General features: G+C 32.5%; 1 protein-coding gene across 1 annotated transcript; it reads left to right on the forward strand.

Annotated features, from left to right (window-relative positions):
• Window positions 1-7,639: 7,639 nt before the first annotated feature.
• Window positions 7,640-10,596, forward strand: LOC127727109 (growth arrest and DNA damage-inducible protein GADD45 gamma-like). Its single transcript, XM_052234523.1, has 5 exons — window positions 7,640-7,806; window positions 8,638-8,745; window positions 9,141-9,258; window positions 9,450-9,658; window positions 10,298-10,596. Exons 1-4 carry the CDS (start codon window positions 7,763-7,765, stop codon window positions 9,624-9,626), a joined length of 447 nt encoding a protein of 148 aa, XP_052090483.1. The 5' UTR covers window positions 7,640-7,762; the 3' UTR covers window positions 9,627-9,658; window positions 10,298-10,596.
• The last annotated feature ends 259 nt before the right edge of the window (window positions 10,597-10,855 follow it).

Raw genomic sequence — 10,855 nt, forward strand, 5'->3', positions numbered from 1 at the left:
TATTATAATAAATTGGTATATTTCGATGCAAAAGGTCTATTTTTATACTACTTATGTACATTTGACTGACCCTTGATGGCAGATTGTTTATTAACGTCAGGTAGTATGTTTAGAAGTGCACGTATTTTCCAGAAAGCATCTATTATATATTTCCTGTATTCGATTACTTAACATTTATCTTGACCTAAATGGTGATTAAAACCTGTTATGTTAATTGCAAATTTATCAAAGAAATGCCTCTTTGCTTTGTAGATAATAAAAAGTCTAATGCCTCGTGTAGAGAGAGTTCCACGCTAATTGTACGTTAAAGAACCCTTGTAACAACTCTTTGAGGGACCCGTATGAAGCATGTCACAAGGCTAAATGTCTGTCCTTATCCAATATACTCTCATTTTTCAGTTGTAGCCCAAATTTTCAACACTACATTCCAGTCTACCCCTATTACAAGACCTACCTATTGTATTTATTATTAATTTGCTCTCTTCCTAAACATGCATGAAATATTTGCCACTGGACACAAATCAAATATTAATCATCAATCATTATCAATTGAGATAATTTACCCCCGCGGAATCACAGTAACAAATGCCTTAGACAAGTATATATAGATGAAGCAAAACATATAGAACAGAACAAGTTTATATATACGTTAACTTTGTTCTTGGTTAACAATAACTCGTTGTCATACAGCTATACCCATTTACACGTGCCTGTTCAAAGTACATATGTCGACTCGTAGTCATACAGCAATACCCATTTACACGTGCCTGTTCAAAGTACATATGTCGACTCGTAGTCATACAGCTATACCCATTTACACGTGCCTGTTCAAAGTACATATGTCGACTCGTTGTCATACAGCTATACCCATTTACACGTGCCTGTTCAAAGTACATATGTCGACACCTTGCTGACTTGGTAAATAGCTGTTGTATTTCTTGTTCCTCTGTAAGTTGCGTATTATGTATGTGTACATTGCTACTTTGATAAGATAAATTCGACTATAAGGAATTCTAAGATATGTACTTTGTGTATTTTGTCTTCTAGTTATTTTTGTGTTTGTACTACTTTATGTATTTATTCTATTAGTTAATTGTTTTTTTTTCTTGGTACTGATCACATGTTACCAACCCTTTCCAACTTATTTTGACAGTTAATTGTTATGTTGTGTTGTCACATCACTGTCCCGTGTTAGAGAAGTTGAAATTAGGATTAATAATTTGTAAGCCTAGATTTTTAAGAAAAATATAAATACACGATGACAATATACATTTTAATAATAAATCACACTGACAGAATCTTTTTTGATTTTACTAGACGACTTGCAATATGATCTTCAGAAATGCACGTACTTTTACAGTTTTCAGATATATTTATAACATCCATTGTATATTTCCTGCACTTGATTATACTGAGCTCTATGGTGATTAATACTTCTTTGTTATTCCAATTACGTTGCGGCCTTCTAATTTGTTTCCAATTAGTCGCCGGGGACGTCCACTGCTTTCTTTCCCCGGTTTCCACTTAGTCGCCGGGGACGTCCACTGCTTTCTTTCCCCGGTGACAAGTCGCGGCCTTGAAAAATAATCTATTAAAGTGACGTTCCTCACAATCGCATGAAAAATATCTAAAAAAGAATGCAACATTTCATATACGTGTTTATATAAAAATAAGAAGATGTGGTATGATTGCCAATGAGACAACTCTTCACAAGAGTCCAAATGACACAGGAATTAACAAATATAGAGGTCACCGTACGGCATTCAACAATGAGTAAAATCCATACCGCATAGTCAGCTATAAAAGGCCCCGAAAGGACAAATGTAAAACAATTCAAACGAGAAAACTAACGGCCTGATTTATGTACAATACAAGGAACGGAAAACAAATATGATATATACAACAACAAACGACAACCACTGAATTACAGGCTCCTGACGTGGGACAGGTACATACAGAATGTGGCTGGTGTTAAACTAGTCTGAAGGCGCGCCAACCCTCCCCTATTGAGGCTAACCTGGGACAGTGGGGAGGGTTATGTTTATATAGTTTTGTTATTAATTTCTTAACAATGGATGTGATGCTGCTTCTAGTACATTGAACATTTAAATGATTACATATGGTTATATTAACTGTTGTTATAACTTATAGTAAAGCTTTATTTGACGAGTTTGTTTTTGTGGTTGTTTTTAATATTTATTATCAATTTTACAGCTTATCATTGTACGGAGTTTGACTACAATGTGTCCTCCTTTTGGAAAATAAAGGTTGTCTATTCAATAGTTTGTGAATAGAAAATATATTTATTGATGATCCAATAATCAGCGTGTACTAAGATAACCTTACTTACTGAATAAACTGACCACTGTGTAAGGTCATACAGTGTAAGGTCAGACGGTCCGGTTACATTTCATCATACTTATTCCAAATAATGATGGATTACTGACTTTAACAATTATAATGCACCCATCCGATTAACTTTAAATATTTTATGATAACCAGATAAAGAGACTTACTGGGTTTGGGATGTAATTGTGAGTAAATAACCCAGAGGGAACCTATATAGTTCAACATGAACAGGAGTGTCTTTTATCGTTTCGCTTCTTTTAATTGTGTCTTTTGAACATCTAAAATGTAAAGTTAGCAAAATAATCGTTTAATCTTATTTTCAAAATGATGATTGATTGTTGTTTGTCTAACGTCTAATGGCAAATATTTATTGCATGTTCAGGACGAGCGCAAATTAGCAAAAGGTTGGTCGACTGTGCTGAAGAGCAGAAACTACAGAACCCTCAAGCAGTTTTTTCAATGGTTCTTTGTTGTGCAGAGTCTCCCACTCTATCAACACATCGGAACAACGATAGGATCTAACGTCCCCATTCCGACCAGACGTCACTCCGTATTAAAACACCCCGCACAGACAAATGGATGTACTGCTTGAATGAAGAAGTCCAGTGATGATTTTATTTCTATACTCCAGTCAACTCTTGAAGTCCATAAAACCTGACAAAATCAAACGTTAGACTATACAACCAACGGAATGAAAGCTTGACATATAGCTCTTGAGGTATGTTGACCTCTAGATGTCTGCTGATTTTTATTGAGTAATGTCATTGACCTTTCCCGAAATATCCTTTTATTCATATAATATATAAAAAAAAAAAACTAATTAGCTCCTTATTGATTTCCCTGCAATATCGCGACCATAAGATAAGTCTATCTCAGCTCTTTTGACATTAAAAGTTCAGTCATGTTCAGTACTAATTGTATATTTAATTTAACAATACTTTATCGTATCTACAGGCATGTTCCATAATTAGACGTACATGTGCCATGTATTTATAGGATAAAATCCTGTTTTGTTATGCACAAACTTGGAAATAGATATACTGCGTTATAGTCAATAAGCTAATCAAGGTCGTATGTCATATTGTTATGTTTTATTGGTAATATCTAACAAAATATGTGTCTACTGTCAACAGTTGAAGGTTGATGGCTTCTGTTGTCCATGTTGAAAAGTATCAAAGGTCTGAACTAAAGAAGGCACATAGAAGTAATTCGAATATAAAAGAGAGGCGAAAGATAACAAATGGATTTTTGAAGTCATTTGTCGAAAACAAACTGATAATGCCATGGCTATAAACGAAAAACGACGGAAAGACAAACAACAGAACACAAAACACAACATATAAAACCAAAGACTGAGCAACACAAACCCCACCAACCGATGGTGATCTCAGTTGCCCCGGAAGGGTAGACAGATCCTTTTTTTTTAGATTATGCTATCATATATAAAAAAAAGTCATCAAAGATACCAGTCATAATTGTTAACGTCAGACGCGCGTTTCGTCTACCAAAAAGACTCATCATTGACGCTCGAATAAAAAAAGTTAAAAGGCCAAATAAAGTACACCAAGTTGAAGAGCATTGAGGACCAAAAATTCTGGAAGATTTTGCTAAATACTCATCAAAGATATAAACAACTAGGTGGTAATTATATTTTCTGTAAATCATTCACTTTTATGATATATAAAAAATTAGAAGATGTGAACCGAATAGGTTTAATGTATGATGTGTACCGAGAAGATTGATATAAAAATAAGAAGATGTGGTATGGTTGCAAATGACACAACTCTCCACCAGAGACCAAATGATTTAAAAGTTAACAACTAAAGGTTACTGTACGTCCTTCAATAATGAGCAAACCCCATACCGCATAGTCAACTATAAAAGGCCCCGAAATGACAAATGTAAAACAATTCTAACGAGAAAACTAACGGCCTGATTTATATTATGTCCAAAACAATGAACGAAAAACAAATATGATATACAACAACAAACGACAACCACTGAATTACAGGCTCCTGACTTGGGACAGGCACATACATAATGTGGTGGGGTTAAACATGTTTGGAGGCGCCAACCCTCCACATAACATGGGACTCTTTTAACAGTGGAATCCTTTAGTGACTCAAGATTTCCAAATATTTTGGAACATAAGACATTCACCTGATTTTACCCAGGAACTTTACGGTTAGAGGCGTTTAAATGCTTAAGATTGTATAAATATTACAGTATAATAAAGTCCTAATATCGAGCTCTGCAATGCGGACGCTTGAATCATTGACTTCATAGAAAAAGAAAATCGACAAGTCAACTGTTATTTGTATAGACAGGTATGAGTGATAGAGTCAAATTTAAATATAACAGAAATTGACGCCTACAAATTTATTTAAATGTTGGTATAAACTATTGTACACTAGCCCCAACAGGATTTATATCATTATATATTTGTATATAACAATAATGAATCAATATTTCTTATTCCTTATTTGGTACATGTATTTTCAGAGGCGAGTGATTAAACCAGATATTTAATCACCAAATCTCAACTTAATGGGAGTTATGTGTACACCCAAATTATCAGGGAAATATGAATACATGCAAAAGAAAAGTTATGACTACTTTTTGGTCCCTTGTATTCGAATATCAAAAGGTGTATTTATAAATCTATTAAATAACATCTTTCGGATGCACATTATCACAGGACATAAGTCTTTCAGATATCAATAATCATATTTTTAAATTGTGTCTTGCATACATGTATTTGTTTTAGAGCTTTGACCATTACAAAAAAGCCTAATTTAGACATCTTGTCATTAATATTTATAAATTTGAGGCGCAGTCTGATCAAAAAGGTAATTTGCTACAAGATGTCTTATTCAGAGATGTTAATTTGGGTACATATCTTTTTGGGTAAAACATTGATTCATAACTAAGTTTGTTAAAATTTATATGTAAATAAAGGTAGCATTTTAAATCTTTTATGTTCATTGTTGTGTTGTTGACTTACTGTCTCGTGTTCGAAATTGAGAGTCGATTTGTTTTTGTCATTATTTGCCATAAAATAAATTTGACCCCTGTGTTCAATGACACGATATTTTCTCGATCACTTTCCAACTTTTCAGATTTTCTGGATCATATGAATTTACTTTGCAAAGGAAAGTTTTTTGTTGGGCACTTTAACAGTGTTTTATTATTTAACTTACGTTTATGTATTATATAATTTATGATAAATTGAAGTTCAAACTTGCATATCGTTTCTGTTGTTGACTATAGTATATATGTAAATACATTGTTAAGTTGACAACTTCAGAAAAATTTTACCCTCGACCCTCCTCGGAATTCACTGTTTTGGACTCCATGCATCGCACTTTTAAAACGCCAAAAATTTATTTCATTGCATAATTTTGGAAGGCCACGACTACGCTAAACGCATGTAGAGAACTGACTGAGATCTAAACCAAACTGCTAAATGGAATAACATCCAACTACGCCTGAGGAAGTTTGGGTTTTGGCAATTCTCATGAACATGAACTGAAGTATCGATATCATACCAAACAGGATGTACTGACAAGATGTTTCTCAACATGTTACACTATTAAATGGAAATGCGTAGTCTTTCCAAAGAGTTCGTATGCAAGGGACAACACGTGGAATTATTGACATTTCACCGAAAACGATCTCAATAACGATCTGTCGTAATGCATGTAAATAGCATTTTATTTTTTTTTGTTTATGAAGACAGCTGTGAGTTCAAATGAAATCAGTTTACAATTGAAAAAAACCCGACACTTATGAACAAACATGTACATTACAAATACATGCTGGTAGTAAACTATGCTCTTATGTACTTTATAAAAATAATTTTGTCTGTGAAAAATATTTATCTGTAATCCACAATGTTGATATTAGAAAAAATCTGACAAGGCTGCGTGTTTCAGCACACTCCCTAAAGATTGAAAAGGGAAGGTATCAGGGTATTCCACGACACGATAGAACTTTTCCCAGATGCTTAAGTTCTGAAGTTGAAGATGAGTTACATTTTCTTCTTATAATTGTACCTCATTGAATAATGAGAGAAGTAAATTAATACTTTGTGCTAGGAAATATTGTGCTCATTTTGATAAGTTGACAATTAAAGATCAGTTTATTTGGTTAATGAGTAATGATATCTTGTATGAAATGTGTGCTTTCATACAAGAGAATGAAAAATACTCATAATTCATACCATTGTTTGTGTATTTTGTGTATTTTCTTTTTTCTCTCAGAGCATTGCGTCCAAATCCAAATATTTTTATACAAAAATTTTACACAATATATTACTATGTCCTTTAAGCACCTGCCCTTGGTGGCTCATGCATTTGGATAACTACATATTAATCTTATTTATGTGCATTAGCCACAAGGAAGACTATAATATAGTAATTCTTTTTAAGTATTAGTTTATGCTTGTGTTGTAAAGTGTTTAAGTTTTCATATTTCTGTGTATTGGCTTGAGTGTCCTTTAAGCACCTGCCCTTGGTGACTCCTGCATATGAACAATAATACTATTTGTTCATATGCATCAGCCACGAGGAAGGACTTAACTCAAAAGCTTTTTCTATAATGGATGTGATGCTGCTTCTGGTGCATGGTCGGCAATAAACACTAAACTTACTGGTTTATGTGACTACATGTATTATTAACTCAATTTATATTACATGCTTTTTGTCAGTTGTATTTCTATTTTTTATTTTCTTGTGTATTGTCTATTGCAATTGTGTGATAAAAAAATCAATGTACTGATAATGCCTATAATGGGTCCTCTATTGGAAATAAAATTTATCTATGTATTAAACATCATAAGTATTGACTCATATATAATAGTCATCTAACTTTATTTCTACACCTTTCTTTCCGCTCTATATTATATTTGGTCTTCATTAAAAATTGTAGTGTGTAATTGAACTTTAAATCACTACAGACATGCTTTGTACTACCGATCAAATGTAGACCAGTGCACTGAACGTCTGATATATAACATCGCACTCTCATTGGGTTAATGCACTAAATATGTTGGGAGAACTTAACATATTATCACTGAGAAGTGCATAACTGTATTATCTATGATATTTCATAACTGCACGGTAAAAGAGTTATATATAATATTTGACACTCTCTGTGAAAGTTACACTGTACGGTTAACATGCAATTTTAAAAGGAACTTCAAATGAAAATCGTATATGTGTCAAGAACAAATACCTTCGACATTGATAAATTTTAGCCAATCAAAATCCAGTATAAACTTCTTTTTGTTGTTGAACGTATTTATGAGAATTGATTTTACCACGGAACTCAGAATGTATATCTGTCATTGTTCATAAAGCACGTGGATTACTGCGTTACGAAATTTTGATTTTTATTCGTCAGTGATTACAAAATGACTTTCCCTGAAGAATTTGATGTTCTCGTGGATTCAAACAGGTAAGATATTTAATTTATATTATATAGATATACTTTTTTATTTAACTTTTAAGTTCGAACTTCGATACATTGTATATTGAAAAAAATAAGCAAACTACAGTCAATGTATTTAAAACAGAGACGCATCGAGGGAAAAAATAAACGCAAGAACAGGAGGTCACTCTTTTGGCATGTGAAGTGTAGTGCTAGAAAATACTAACTTAGATAAAAATGGGTAATTAATTGCCCATCCCCCCAAAAAATCTATAATGAATGTAAAAAATCGCACACATACATGCATACATAGGTATTCTTAATAACATTTTTGTCTACTATTGAATCTGATTTATTAAACAAAATTGTTCAGGTATAAGGGCTGATATCAGTGTCCTATGAAGGATTTCCCCCTCAGGTATATTCTTCTACATGCAACCTTTTGAGTTGGATTTGCAGCATACGATAAATTTAATGAAAAATATGGCTAATGCAATAGACTTTGAACATACTCGGTACTGTTTTGACAGCAATCTAAACCATATTTGTAGGTCATAAATTTCAAGATTATAAATTTCAAAGGTGCACCAAGGAATAAAATGACATGGGCATGATGGAACAGACAATTAATTCGCATATTACCAAGTGCTCGTGATTCCTTGTGTCTATATACGAAAACTCGTGATTAAACTTGCTTGTTCTAACCCAGTACACATCAACCCATGACACGTCTGCTCTAGTATGACGTCAAACGTATTGACTGATTTAAACTGCCAGATCATATGAGATGATGTGGAAGGTGTGATATAAATAGAAATGGGGAATTTACATTTATGTTGTTTACATTTTATTTTTCAGAAATGATGTAAACAATTTGGGATTTGCGTTGAAAGAAGTCTTGAAAAAAGGTCAAAAAGAGGACAGAGTTGTTGCTGGTGTTTATGAATGTGCTAAAATATTACAGAAGTAAGTCGAATATGATAAACAATGAAAAAAAGAAAATAATTGGGAAAAAATCATGTACACAAAACGTAAACAGGAAACAAAAAAGCAATCAAGTCAATATTGTGTATAGTAAATAAATCAAGGTCGCTGACTATGAAACTGGAAAACAACCTGAATTTGTAATATGTTAATAATGCGCAATTGCTTAAAATTCACACGCTCTTTAGATTATATTACACTAATAACGGAATAACCAAACGGTAAAAAAAACCCCGAAATTATTAGACTCGAGAACATTACATCATAAAGAAATTTAAATAAAGAACGAAATATTTTCATGTATTATTGGTTTAGAGAATGTATTTTCACGACAGTCAATATAATGAAGATAATAATAATCTTTAACTTTCTTTTAGCTCTCCAGAAAATGTTGGGCTTTGCTTGCTTCAAAATAAAACAGAAGATGTTACTGTGCAAATTCACCAGAAACTCGTGGAGGCATTTTGCTGGGAAAACGACATTGAAGTCATCAAGGTAATTATAGATAACGTTATAATTTTGTGACGTAATTGTGTTATCAAATAAAGAGAAATATATTACTCTGAATTTCAGAAGTTAACTGGTTTCTACTATAGTATCACAAATAATTGTTAAGTTTGTGTTGTCAAAAAGAAAAGTGGGAGATGACATATCCAACACTTACCTTAATATTATTTTTATTTTAGGTCGATTGTTTGAAAACTGTTGAAAGCGTGCTTTCACCAACAAATATAGGAGATGGCAGTGTAGAAATCGACTGTGTTCTGATACACAATGATACTTCAGACAGCATTGAAGAGTTTATCAACAATTATTACGCCATGTTAGCGACACAGTGTACAGTTGTCCGGATACCTGATTGATGATAGTTACAGTTCATATGACCTTTCACCAGGTAATTAAAAGATGTGCATAATTGATTTTCAAATAATAAAAGTGTAAGCAGCAAAATAAAGTAAATAATGAAAAAAACGATATCAAAGAAAAGAGGAAAAGGTCAGAATCACTATTTTGACTTCGAAAATGCGAAAATAGTAAAATTCTGGTATCCTTGAAAATGTGTTAGTTTTATAGACAGAATGATATAAGCTGGACTTTTTATGCAGAAATGTCAGTTGAAGTGTCTCTATAATGTTATGAACATGTCGTAATTGTCATATTCGACCTCGAAAGAGTCAATTTACAGATGCTTATTGCAATATTTTGTATAAAAAATCTTGATATAAATAAAGCTGTTGCTCGTAACTATCTAACTATTAATAACAAGATCACAAAATGAGACCAGTTAAGGAGTTTTGCATCAATACAAGATGTTTGAAGCACTGAAGCAGCACTCTAAAATATAAATGCTAATATCTAACATACCAATGTCTTTTGATAGATTTATAATACTTTGTTTACTCTTCTCAGTCAACGGCCTTAAAGTTGGCTAACTATACATCATTTTATAATGATTTTATACAACATGGACGTATATGATGATTGCAGTGCAAGTATATTATTTTTAATAAACATCACGATTTTTTGTTTACAGGAAGCCAAACCTGGATATTTAGATGTCATTAAAGAACCGTTACTTATACGACCACTATAGAGTTCCAGTGACCTATGCACCTGATAATATGACCTGGTGATAGCATTTTGCTGTACAGAAACTCGCCAATGGTAATCAATGAAAACATGCACTCCAAACACGGAGTCAGGAGGAGTATGCAGTACTCATTTGGTTTCTCGAAAACTGTGTAACATTTCACTACTGACTATCGTTATTATTAATACAAATCTGTATTTATATCATTTATTTATATGCTAATAAAAGTTTTATAGTCTCTTTGTGCTGCCTTCATCATTAATTTTGAACAAATTGGAAGGAGGAAAGAATTAAACATGACTTGATATAAATTCAGATAAAATAAAATGTATGCAATCAAAGCTGTAACGTCTTAATGTTTTTTATTTATTTGAAAAATATAGGTAAATGATTAAGATGACAAATGTTAGTTTTCCTTTTTATTTAAACTTTTTTCACTCACATGAAGGACTCAATTCAATAATGTTGGTTTAATTGTATCAGATCTCGAATCCGACACAC

Source organism: Mytilus californianus, unplaced genomic scaffold (assembly GCF_021869535.1).
Source record: "Mytilus californianus isolate M0D057914Y unplaced genomic scaffold, xbMytCali1.0.p SCAF_19, whole genome shotgun sequence".
NCBI classification, from domain to species: Eukaryota; Metazoa; Mollusca; class Bivalvia; order Mytilida; family Mytilidae; genus Mytilus; species Mytilus californianus.